Source organism: Dromaius novaehollandiae, chromosome 2, assembly GCF_036370855.1.
Source record: "Dromaius novaehollandiae isolate bDroNov1 chromosome 2, bDroNov1.hap1, whole genome shotgun sequence".
Classification (NCBI taxonomy): Eukaryota; Metazoa; Chordata; class Aves; order Casuariiformes; family Dromaiidae; genus Dromaius; species Dromaius novaehollandiae.
Window position 1 is genome coordinate 117,687,784 of NC_088099.1, and position 13,185 is coordinate 117,700,968.

Below are 13,185 nucleotides of genomic sequence, written 5' to 3' on the forward strand. Positions count from 1 at the left end.
AGTGAGTTAACCTATGTGTCTTTTCAAGATTTGCATACTCATTAGTGCTTTAACAAGCTAAAAGAAGCTGGGGACCCTAAAATTGATGCAGAGAGCATGCTGTCATTAGTAGACTTGTTCAGAGTCCAGACAAACACAGGAACTTTCATCAGAAATTCACAAGCAATTGTCTGTAAAAGCACAATCATGAATATTAATGAATGGAGTTATCAACCAAAGATTTGACATCAATTCCATACAGCTTCCACCAGGAAAATACATTGTATGCCATCGTGCTAAAGTAACAAGCAACTTGGAAGCCACCTTTGGAATGCAAAAAACACTTTGTTACATCCAAGAAGTTGCCCCTGGATAACTAATGTGAAAGGAATGCTGAGACTCTGCATCTTATTATATCACCATTACTCAAATCTGAGCAAGAACTTAAAAAACACATATTCTTCTGAATCAGTCAACACATACATTTTAATAACGTACCAGAGTGTACACAGGTATGCAAACTACACGCTCTTCCCACTAAAATAGGAGTAACAAAAAGGAAGATGCTATACACATGCATTTCAGTGAAGACTGAAATCCCATACGATACCGTTCGAAAAAAACCTCAGTGTGAATGTTGGCTATTGCATCTTAGAAGTGCCTTACAGTATCTTCAACTTACTTACTCCCCGCCCCTGAAGAAAAACTTGTTTTGTGTGTGTATGGCATGTTTAAAAAGTATCTATTTTAGTTGCTTTTCTCTCCTTCTGCTTGCCATCTCTCCACATGGCTGGACGAGACCAGACCAGAGCCTCCAACGAAATCGCTGCCATCCTCCAGCCCTGCTGCCACCATGTCAGAGCAGATGACTCCGTGTGGCATCCATGGTGGCTGGGTGATGCAGATTGCTACCACCCTGCAGTTCCTGGACGGGATCTTCTCTGCCTCCCATGACAAGACCATCATGTGTGCAAGCCCTGTGTGATTGCTCACACTTTGTCAGCAATGTGGTCATCTCCTCTGACAGGCAGCTTGCTTTCTCAGACTTCTAGGACAGCACCTTGCACCTCTGAAACCTCATCACAGGCACCACCACCCACTGTTTTGTGGCCAGACTAAGGACATGCTGAGCATGGCCTTCTTGTCTGATGCCTGCCAGATCATCTCAGGCTTTAGGGACAAGACCATCAAGCTCTGGAAGACCTTGCACATCTGCAAGTACATGGTGCAGGACAAGAGCCATGCAGACTGAGTGTCGTGTGTGCACTTCTCCCCAAACAACAGCCACCCCATCATCTCTTCTGTGGCTGGGACAAGCTGGTGAAGGTTTAGTTCTTGGGTAACTGCAAATTGAAGACTAGCCACATCAGGCATGTGGGCTACCTCAACACAGTGACCATCTCACCCAGTGGGTGCCTCTGGCAGCAAGGACAGCCAGGCCATGTTTTGGGACCTGAATGAAGAGGAGCACCTGTACACCCTTGACAGAGGGGACATCATCAACACCTTGTGCTTCAGCCCCGACCACTACTGGCTTTGTGTTAAAGCAAAATACTCTGGTTTACTGGGGTGTCTTAATTTCGAATATTTACTTAAATTACTGCTTTCTATGCAGGCATACATTTCTTCAAATCATGGGGTTACTACAATGAAGAAAAGCTTCAGAAGATTTAAAGAAACATTTATAAATGCATTCACTTCATATTTAAGTAGTAACACTAGTTTTAGGAGCATTAGCTATACTGGTACATTCCAAAGCCTCTCAAATACCCTTGTGCATGTAGCAAAGCCTCTGTGCATTTTCAACACAGATAACTTATTGCTTAAAATGCATTGTGATGGCTTTCAGCACTTGGAAAAATTTCAAGTAGTCTAACACCAAACTGAGGTGTTCAAACTTCACTGTGTAGCTAGACAACTTGAGCAGGGATCAGGGATTGCCATTAGCCACAAAGAGAGCTTATGTCCATTCCTCTAATTGCAGAAAAATATTTTCAAACTATACTCCAAAAAAAAACCCAGGACAATCAGTGGGGCCTCTCTTTAAAAAAAGAGACAGGAAGGTGTACAAGCTATAGTACTCCCAAGAAGAGATGAAACTCCCTATTTAATTCACTTTTTCACCTCCAAACCTCACAGTTCTGGGGACTGAAATTACAAGATTGCTCCACCTGTGTTCTACAGTGCTCAAATGAAACAGTCAAGCTATCAGATCATTTTTAATTAAGAGGTTTCTGCTCTTAGGATTGATCACAAGGAAGAAGAATGAAGCCTATTTGCACCAGTCCTCCTTTATAAGATTTTTAAAATCATTTTACACTTAAAACAATTTATCTGTATCTAAAGTCACATCCAACCACATTGTCATGTATTGACTTGTCTTTAGGAAATAATAACAAAATTCATGAGGTGACAATAATTATTCATGAGGTGATGAAAGTTTCAAAACTAAATAAAGAACATTTTAATGACGAAGCAGAAATATTTTATATGACAACAGATTGAGAAGAAATGAATCAGATCCTTAAACCAATTCTCAGTGACTGAACATCTTATCTGGAAAAATCGGTTATTTTGCAGCACCTTCTCTCCATACTTACCTTCTCTTCATAATATGAAAAAAGTGCAAGAAGTCTTAGGAAGTAGCAGCCTAAGACCATGCCTTTGGGCATGTAATTACTTTCAACTCAGGATCCTCAAATGTTGCAGGCCAGTTTAATCTTACTGTTTTTCAAGATTACCATTCTCTTAACTCCAGTTTGGCCAGATATAGCCAAAGCCATTCTCTAATGCCATAGGAAGATGTTCACGACGGAAATGGTTCCAACTTAATACATTTCTGGCACCTTTGTGAGACATTACCACTCCCACAGACCAGTCGGCAGTCTAAAAAATGCATGTGTACCCTAGCTGCTACAGTAGAATAATTCCATTGCATGACAAATGGCCAAAGTAAATTTAAAGCAGAGCCTGTACTGAGGTTGAACTACTCACTTGACAGGGTAAGGCTGGAAACCAACATTGCTAGATACACTGTATTTGCCTGATCAAGCACTCAGCTGGTCTCTAATAACTTTACCTGGAGAGAAGTGAATATGGCATTCTGCTTCTCTCTCCTCTTAAGCAAGCTTTGAGCTGTTTTGAATATCAACTAAATGTTTCTTTCCAAACTCTCATCACTTCCCTGGTAAGTTTTCAGCACCATAAACTGGGCAAAGTCTGCCTCAGTCACGTTAATCCAATCATCACCTTCTTCTTGGAAACAGTATTTGCAACTTTCAAGATTCCAGAAATATTGCACTTCAGAGTAAAACACTTGGAGAAACACATACACTGTGCAAAACACTCAAGAGACACTGAGATGCCAAGTCTTACAAGAACATCCCATACTCCACTACTGTGCCACAAATCAGACATCACACTCCTTGGACCTAAGCCTGAAAGTTTTCACTGTACCAGCATTGCTCATCATGTCAAACAATCTACCTAGACACGCTGACAGGCATTTGGTGTTGGATGTCCCATACATAAGATAATAAAAGCTGCAATGAGTAAACAGTCACCACACTGAAATTAGCTGTGATGAAGGCAACTCTGAACTCACAGAAAGTCAACACACTATTATGAGAAGACCCTTCTCCAAGGGGGATCTCAACGCTCATGTGAGATCCTTGTTGCACAGGTGTTTTAGAGCACCAACCGCATTATCCTTAAGATTTCAACACCTTGAAATGGTCACTAGGGTAGTCGATAAGGATTAGGGTCTTGACATGGTAAGGACTTCTACTTGACTTTTGTTTTCGCAGACATCAAACACAAACACACCAAGTTCTGCTTTGCCACGCCAGACATTTCAAACACAAAGTTGCACATCTGAGTGGTCTGCCTACCGACATCAAAATGCTGAATCCACATTGCTAATACATTTTCTGAGATAAGAAAACTCAGAAGTTGTCTGTCTCCAAGATTTGTCAGAAGTGACAATGATGATTTATTTCTGTATAAGACTACAGCTATATCAAAAGCTCTGTGAACTACTGAACACTGTGGAGTTGCATGGAAATGGAAGTCACTGGAGCATGCAGCACACAATGAGCAAGGAAAAGAAAGGCTTCTTTTGTCCATAACAAGTTGCAAATCAGCGTTAACCCCACCCAGTCCATTAATTACAAAAACTAATGAAAAAGATGGGTCATCAACACATCAACATCATCAACGCATCTGCCCTGAACACTGAAAATGTGAATTATCCTTGTGATTCTGGAAGGTCACCCGATACAGTTTGGATGGGGAAGAGAGAGGGGACCCATTAAGACTGCTATATTCTTGGAAGAAATCGTTAATACTACTGAAGGTACCCATAGCAGATAGGAACCCCAAAACGATGCTCCATGAAAATGGAGAAAAAAGGGGATTGTGTACATTTGTGCGGTATATTGGGTAGCTACGATCTTACTGTATACTTTATGCACTAAAGGACCATCTATTTTTAAGTCATTTCTTGGAATGCCATGAATCCATTTTGCTGCCTAACTTTTCAGGATGTTATGTCACATAAAGTGTATCAATTTCTTTATTCCATTCAGTTACTTGTTTCTTTCTGAACTTATAAACTTTAAGCACACTAATTAGATAAAAGGTATGTGCCAATACTTGATAACCAAGTGACTGTTGAGTAGTATTAGTACATTAAATAATAATACACATCAGCACCTCTAAATGAATATACCACTTTGAAAACTGAAATAAGAGAACTATCCAAGAAGGAGCTAGACATGTACGACAGGCATTTCTGTTGACACTGATAATTTAAAGCTTCCACCACAGTAAGAGATTATTATATTACACACTGTCCAAACATAGAACAAACTAGACAATTTTCTCCAGGAACGTATAGCCTAGAGAACAAAGTGCAAATCACACTGGATGAAGGAACTAAAACAGAATGCTTTATCAGATTAAATTAGTGTATAATTTACAACTGATTCTCCTGTATGCCTCACGATATAAAAAGATACACAGGTAGCTAATAGATTTATGGCATTTGTTACTCCCTCAGTAAACAAAAGCATGACAGAAAATGGGCGATGCCTACTGGTATGACAGGCGAGAGTCAGAAGTCCATTTCAGACTCGAGCACACAGCACGCACAGAGAAAAGAAACCTCCACCTCCAAGAATTTTGGAGAGGGAACAAATTCGCGTTTTGCGCAATAAAAGGAAAAGAGGGATAAAAGACACCCGAAACAGCAAAGACGACAAAGTAGGTAACTTATTTGAACAGCTGCCACCATTATGGACTTCAGGCGGTGAGCGGCACATCTCATGGCAGGAGACAGCCAGCGCTCGCGTCCGACACCTTGGACAGCAGAAGGAAGAGGCAGCAGCTCGCCGCGGCCTGGCTGTAGCGGCCCCGCGGCGAGGCGAAGGGCCCGGCGGCGCGGGCAGGCGGCTTCCGTCGCGGCCACGTGGGGGAGCTCCGCAGCCGCCGCTTCCCCCGGACCTCCGCGAGGGGGCCGGTCCCGCCGCGCCGCACCGGGGGCTTCCGCGAGGCCTCGCCGGCCCCGCCGCGCCGCTCACGGCGGCCCCCGGCGGGAGCAACCTCTGCTCGACGGCCGCTCCTGTCCGTCCCGACAACAAAGTTCGCGGGGCGTCGGCGCGACGACAGTGGCCCCGAGGCGGGCGCGACCCGCCCGGCGGCGAGTGAGCGGTAAGGAGGCGGCCGCCCGCCCCGCCACCGCCGCGCGGCCCCGGCGGAGGCGCCCCGCGCACGCGGGGCCTCGGCACGTGCCGGCCGCCCCCTCGCCCTCCCCCCACCTCCGCCGCGAGGCCCGCGCGCGGCCGTTGGGGGCCGTTGGGGTCCGCGCGCGGCGCCCTCGGCCCCGCCGGCCGCCGCCCCCTCGGCGGGGACAGGGCGCACGCAGCCCCCGGGCCGCCGCCGCCTCGCTGCCCCCCCCCCGGCCCCGGTACCTGGCACACGGCGCTGCGGAAGCCGCGGTAGTTGTCCTTGCCGTAGCTGAGCACCTTCTCGTCGGGGTCCGCCTGCGCCCGGCGCCGGTCGAAGAGAAAGACGGTGCGGTCGCCGCTGCCGCGGGGCGTCAGCAGCACCGGCCTGCGGGCTCCGCGGCTGCTTCCCGCCGCCGCTGCCATGTTGGGGAGCCGACGAGACGGAAACCGTCCGGCCGCGATGGCGGCGGCGCAAGCGAGAGAGCTGCCCGGCCCGCGAGCTCCCCCGCCTGGCGCTGCTCCCCTCGCCCGGCGGCAGCGGGGGGCGGGGCAGCCCGGCGGCGGCGCTCGGGCCGACGCGGCGGCGGCCCGGAAGGGAGGGGCGCGGCGGGGGCGGGGCCGGGGGCGGCCCGGAAGCGAAACCGTGCCGCAGCGCCGCGACTCGGAACGAGTCCGCGCCCGCCCGCTCGGCGGCCCCGCGCCACTTCCGCCCCGGCCGCGAGAGGCGGAGGCGGGAGGCCGCGGCTGTCCCCAGAGGCGGCGGGGGGGTGCGCTCCGCCTCTGCGCTGCCAGCCGCGCCTGGAGGGGGCGCCCGCCGCCATGCCGCGGGGGCGGCCCGGGCCCCGCCTCCCCGGCAGCGCGCCACCGCGGGCCCGCGCAGGCCGGTGGCGTGTGGGCGGCGCGGCGCCCGCGGGGGAGGCGACGACGGCGGCCGGGCGAGGGCTGTGCCCGCGCTTCGCGGTGGCTGCAGCGGCTGGGTTGAGTCTTGCCGTCGCAAGCAGCAGCCGAGCTTTCGTCTTCCTTGAAATAAACTGAGCCATCGAGTCGGTGGTTTTTTGTTTGGTGTTTTGCTGTTTGTTTTTCTCCTGAAACGCTTTTGCCAGCTGGCAGTTGCCGTGTCTCCTCACTGCACCCTTTCCCGTTTCTCACCGTCGTTCTCTGTGGATGCTGAGCCTCAGCGGTGTCTTGTCACGGCCATGTGCTCAGGCAGAAGCGTCTGGTTGTGTAGAGTGCCTTAAGAAGAGCTAATAAATGCTACCAAAGATACAGATGTGTAAAAATAGAGAAGAAGGGTGTTTCTACTTTTCAGTTTGCTTGCGTGTGTGTCAAAGATCGTATCACAGTACCTCGCCAGCGCTTCCTTCTGTTACCCTTCATCTCTTCAGAGCGAGGGCTTTGCAGGACACCAGTCCTTTCTGTGGGCGAGATCCATGCTGTCTGGCTGCACCTGGCTTTCTTGAAACTCATTTTGTTTGAAATGGCCTGTCCGGAGAACTGCATTGCCCAAAGCACTTCCACTGTCTTTGCTCTTTGCATTTTATTAGCTGTGATAATAGTATAACACTATGATTAAATGTTAACTTTATGATGCGATTCCTGGAGAATCCCATCTATGAATAGTCTTTTTGATGATTTCGCATTGACAAGTCTTCACAGTTGTTGGAGTCAGTTTTGTTGGGGTTTTTTTGAGAGAGAGAGGATGAATGGTTTTTTGACAGTGGAATCAGGATTAAGTTCCTGCTGAGTAGATTACGTGGAAGGAACTATGTAAATAAAAGAGAAGTGGCTGTGCAATCCTTAAATAGGATCCACAAGCAGGTTTCTATTTTTTTAATGCCATATTACACTTTTTATAGTAAAGAGTTGTTTTATTATCTTCAGTCTTAGAAACAGATTTCAATCAAAAGTTAGTTGTGAAGTTAAACTTAAAACCTAATGAAGTTCTTGCTTTTCTATATATGCAAATCTTTAATAACTTTTGTATGTGTGCCACTGCCAGAATGGTAGGACTGCAGTAGCTCCAAAACTGCAGTTTAAATGAAGTGGTTCAAGAAATACTTAAGTACAGTCTTAATGAGCTTTAAAGAACCAGCAAAACATACTTGTCAGGAAACTGTCAAGAACTTTACATTTGTGATTCATGCTAGGGCGGACTAACAGCGTTTCTTCCTATCATAAACAATTACACTGACATAGTTGGGTTGCACTTCATAAACTAGCTTAGAGACAGAAATTCAGAAAGCGCAACTTAATGTATTCAGACTTCCTGCAGCTGCCGCTTACACTTCTGATGTGGTTAACTGAGAGAAACTGAATGTATTCTGACTTTGAGTGTTTCTGCTGCACTTATAGTTCATCCTTTCATACTGAATGTTGCTCTTGTATTCTGAGTTTATGCACAGCCTTTCAATGAGGTCAGTTGAGCGTTACAAACATATCTAAGAAGTGTATATGTAGGCTACACACTAATTGGTCTGTTAGCATTTTTAGAATTTCCCTCATAATTTGCTGTTGTTTCTAAGAGAAATCTCTGGTCTAGGAATACATAAATGTAGTAAGTGGGAACATTTTTATCTGTAGCCACTTTTTAATCTGTGGGTGACTTTTTTTGTCTTGTACAACAGCTTGTACAACTTTAGAAACTAGGGGACATAACACATTCTTGGCATTTTCATGTATGTGGTAGATGTGTGTCATACATTGGCATTGTTTCTTCAGGCCCTCTAAACAAGTATTTTTTTTCTCTAATTGTAAATTAATTATTTTCAGGCTTTCTTGGGTACCAAATTGTGTGTTCACTAACTTCTCATTATTTTGATATTCTGTAACAGCCAACTTTTTTGACTCCTGGATGTAAGGACTGCATTCTCTAATGTGTATTTACTTCCCTGTTATTGACACTGTAGTGACTATGCCTTACATCTTTTGTCAGTCATATGGACTAAATTGATGTCTCACCTATTCCTTGCCTGAGAGAACTGAATTATCATCAAGGCAACATGTTCTGCAAAGAGACTATAACCATATATATCCACATTAGTTTAAACAAATGGTATTCTGATATTAACTGAGAAAAAATGTCGAACAGGAAAACCCTCAGACCTACCTCTTCATTTTTGTTTTGCAACTGCTGCAGAGCTATGCTGAATGGCTTTGAGGCCAGAGTATAATAAAAATTATATGTTGGAGACCTACCTTGCTTTCGTGACTGCAACAACTTGAAAGAACGAGCAGATGCCTGAAGGAACCGAAACATTCACAGAATATCTGCACCAACACCTTATATCAGACACAGCCTATTGGAGCAGCAGGCATCTGAAACTCAGACAATATAGCACAAGAAAAAGTATTTATTAGGGTTCAAAAAACAGATAAATGTTACTGCTTCCTTCAATATCTTCTCTTGCTCTTCTGAACTCCAGAGCATTACATATCTCTTTGTTCCTCTCAGCAGTTTCAAAAAGATATTTCTTCTCATCTTCCTGTGAGGTTTCCCTAAAGGGTTGTGTGAAATTAACGTGTTTGTAGGGAAAGGGGAGTCTTTTTTGTTTTTTGTTTTTATTTCTGCACTGATTATACAGAAACCAGTACAAAAAAAATACCATTACATAACGCCAATGACATGGGCTTTAGCTATAAAAGCACTGATGAACAGTTCAGTTCACATGCACTTGTAATAGCAGTTAAAATACAGGAAACAGTTTAAAAAATAAATGCTCTGCTTTCATAAGCAAGAAGAAATCATCAATACTGATTGATATGCATGTTCAGTATATTCAGCATCACCTGGAAATAGGGGTGAATAATAAAGTTTTCCACAAATACCGGCTAAATCCTTATCGGTGGTCAAGGACTAAGTAGGGTGTGTAGCATTCTTAGGAGAGGGACACAAAATATAAGACAAAACTGTCTAAAAGAATGCGGTTCTCCATGCTCTGTCCTGCTCATCTAGAAAATATGCAAACACGGATGCTTGGAAAAGTGCAACTGCTTCAGATAAAGTAAATTAGGACTCTCAGCTTGGAAAGAAGATGATTGTGGAGACGTATAGAGAAGGTCTATAAAATGTGGAGTGGCATTAAGAAATGAACAACGTAAAAAAAAACCCATCATGCAAGAACTATATGTTTAACTATCATGCAGTCAAATTATGAGGAAGAAGATTTAAAATACAGAAAATTTTCACGCATGACTGTGTAGTGGGCTACTCTCAGTGCTGCAGAGTTTTGTGAGAACAAAGAGCATGTATGCTACCCAATTAATGCAGGAAAGGTCTGCTGAGGGTTTTAAAAAATGATAGGTGTATAACCTGTGACTCAGAGCATCTCTAAATCAAGATTTGATGAAAATTGGCAGGGCATGTCAAATCAGGTTATTTTTCAAGTTCCGTAAAATAGGATTTTGTTTCTCAGCAGACTTGTAAAGCGTAGTTTCTAGACATGAGACAGCAATTCCATTTTAGAATGTTAATCACTTTGGAAAAAGAAAAGATTAATTCTTTCATCTATCTTCAAAATAAATATGTCAAGGGGGGAAGAATAGTTCTGTCTAAAATGCAGAAACTTCACTTGCATGAAGATTAGGTCCTCGTTATTTAGCCTATCTGCAAGCTGGTGTAAAGAGTGCCTGCAGTTGCAAAGTTGTTAATTCTGCAGTGTGAGTTATTTTTGTTCTATTACCTATTAATTCAGTAGTCATTTTTCAGTCCTTATGGGAAAGGACCCTTTTTGATGGAGAAAGGAAAATTGCTTGTATTGACCTACTGGATTTTAAAGTCAAATATCCAACTTTACTGTTTTTCAAACTTAATAGTAGCAGTAGAGTATCTAATTATTTGTTCATGTTGCTGCTTGATATTTCAGGTGATGCCCCAGAAATTTAGTTTTTTGGGAGAATTTATTTATGACCAACCTGAGCCTAGAACCTAAATTATTCATTCAAGGAGTGAATTTAAGTATCTGATTTCTCTGTATTAAGTGAAGATACGAACTAAATTCCAGCACTGGATATTTTTAGAAAGTGAATATTTTGTAAACATGTAATGAAAGTTGCTGTGGCTCTACTAGAATAAAACACATGGCACTCTGGTAGGGCATGTTGCAATGGCACAGGTTATTGAGTGATATTGGATATTAGTGCCTACATACACTTTATGAGTACAGATCTATAAATTCCAAATGACCTGACAAAAGATGCTACTTTTCCTTAAGGTAACAAAGGTTTTATATCTAATAAGAGGAGCCTGACATCTCACATTTGGAACTCCAGAGACCTCTGACAAGGACCATTACAAAAAATACCTCAGTCAGAACCCATGAGGTGAGAAACAAAACATTGACATGAAACAAAAAACAGTTTGAGAGGCAGAAGCCAAAGAATATAAATAAACAATGAATTTTCATTGTAATATTCAAGTTAAGGTGGATGTGGAGAAGAGGGCTACCAAAGTGCTACCTGGTATTTCTTTCATTTATTTCTGAGTAACTTGAAAGAAAATGAGTGAGCCACTGAAGGGACAGAATTTCTGAAATATAATCTAGAATACTTTCGGTTGGTCAAGTCCAGAGAAGACTGCTGAAGACACTCTAAGGCTCTGAGTTAAATGACCAGTGTGGTAACAGATGAAAATCTATTTTAATAAATTGAAGGCAAGACAGAGAGTGATCATGGAAAATAGAGAACAACAGTTCATTCACTCTCCTATGGTTCGAATTAGCTGTATCAGCTGGACATTATGGATAAAACTCGGTTAAGTTCTCACTGTTTATTGTGTACTTGGTTAAAAAAATAGTGCTACATTCTCATTTAAAATCCAATTGAAATAATGACCCTGATGACTAGAAATAGAGTATGACTAGTTGTAGTAAGTGAGTCTAATAAGACTGGGATTATTTATTTAAGAGGTGAGAAAATGTAATAGTTAGAAGTGTAAAAATAGAAAAGATAAGCAATAACTTCCATTTTCTGTCTCATAAAGCAAGAAAAAGGGATATGAAGTTACATTAAAAACATTCAAAACTGATAGCAAGTTTTCACAAAACACCTAACTGAACTCTGAAATATATTGTCCAAGTCCTCAGAATTAATAATTTAGCAAGATTAAAAATATTTTTATTTATATGGATAGAATGGAGATCCAAAATGGAAAAAAAGAAGTGTTGAGAGAAGAATTAATCATTAAACTTTGGACTGTGGATAAGATATCATTATTGATTAGGAAGAGCTTAAATCGAAAGACAAGTCACCCCATATCTGATTGTTGTAGAGTTTTTTGCACCTTTTTCAAAGCCATATTTGGAAGGAGGAGACCAGACTAGGAGAATATTTGTAGGATTTAATCTGGCCACTTGCCACTCCTAGGATTGTCTTGGACCTCTTTCAGGGTCTCTTCAGGGCAATGCCAAGGAACCACTGTGAAAAGTGAATTAGCAATAAGCTCTTGCTACTCATTCACCAGAGACAAATGACAGGAGCCAAAAATGAAGTGAACATGATTTAAACAAATCTGATAGTAATCCACTGTATCTTGCGAGTACCAAAGTCAACTCCCATATGCAAAATGATTGTTTTTTTAGGGAATAGACATGGAGCAAACCCTCAAAACTTTCTTCCTGTTTGAGATAGAAACATGAATGATTCTTGCATGAGTAAGCGAAAACCAGATATAACTACATAATAGATAAGCACTGGAAGTAAACACAGGCTTTCAAAATCCTGGAAAGACTGCTAGAGTTTAGCAGTAGATTAAATAAGATTAATGTTTTCAAGCATTAATATTTTAATAATTTCCAGAGAGCTCTTGGTATTGCATAGTCTAAAGACTGTGAGCTTCTGCTATGCTAGTGGTGACACAGTCTTGAAAGTGATCTTGTTACATTGTTTCCGATGAATGAAGGTACCAAAACTTTTCTAGGGGGATGTCATCTGTACAAGGAAAGATTTGGAATGGTAACTTCCATGACAGAGCAACCTGATCTGTAAATCCAAGAGTGAAGCACTGATCAACTTCGTAGGTGAGAGAGAGAGAGAGAGAGAGAGGGAGAGAGAGAGGGAGAGAGGGAGAGAGAGAGAGAGAGAGAGAGAGAGAAAGAGAAAGTCTTTCAACAGGCAGGAAATACAGAATACAGAAGCAGATACTCAGTGTCACAGATTATCCACATTTATGCTGCTTTAAGACCCTGAGACTGGATGAGAGTTTGTAAAGGGGTTGGGAGAGGAAGATTAATCTGCAAATTTCAGTAGATTTGTCCAAAAATACTGTTTGTGAGGAGATCTTTCTTTTCTAGAGCAGGCAAAGCTTTCTGTGAGACTTCAGGAATCTCTTATAGCAGGAGTTCATGGAACTGATTTCTGCCTAGCTGAGATTGGGATTTGTCCTTTCATTCTTTTGTGCCAGGTTATGCAGCCTTTGTAAATGCAAAATGTTACCAAGACCTCTAACCAGATTCTTTTATCCAGGTTTTCCTCAAATATCTGATGT

General features: G+C 43.1%; 2 protein-coding genes across 4 annotated transcripts in view; one reads left to right on the forward strand and one right to left on the reverse strand.

Moving 5' to 3' along the window:
• The window catches only part of SMCHD1 (structural maintenance of chromosomes flexible hinge domain containing 1), an 87,863-nt gene extending 81,565 nt beyond the window's left edge, over positions 1-6,298 (reverse strand). The window contains exon 1 of one of the 3 annotated variants that reach the window (XR_010387907.1): positions 5,949-6,298. Coding sequence is in view for 2 of the 3 variants with exons in the window: in XM_064507260.1 (XP_064363330.1) it covers positions 5,949-6,128 (180 nt within the window). In the remaining variant the exon portion in view is untranslated. The remainder of the gene's footprint in view (positions 1-5,948) is intronic. The other 2 variants (XM_064507260.1, XM_064507259.1) reach the window with 2 other exon arrangements.
• RACK1 (receptor for activated C kinase 1) lies at positions 833-5,685 on the forward strand. The gene is given in 6 exon segments (XM_064508051.1): positions 833-948; positions 950-1,077; positions 1,080-1,274; positions 1,277-1,391; positions 1,393-1,525; positions 5,086-5,685. Coding segments are annotated over 6 exon segments (1,287 nt in total).
• Positions 6,299-13,185: the final 6,887 nt, after the last annotated feature.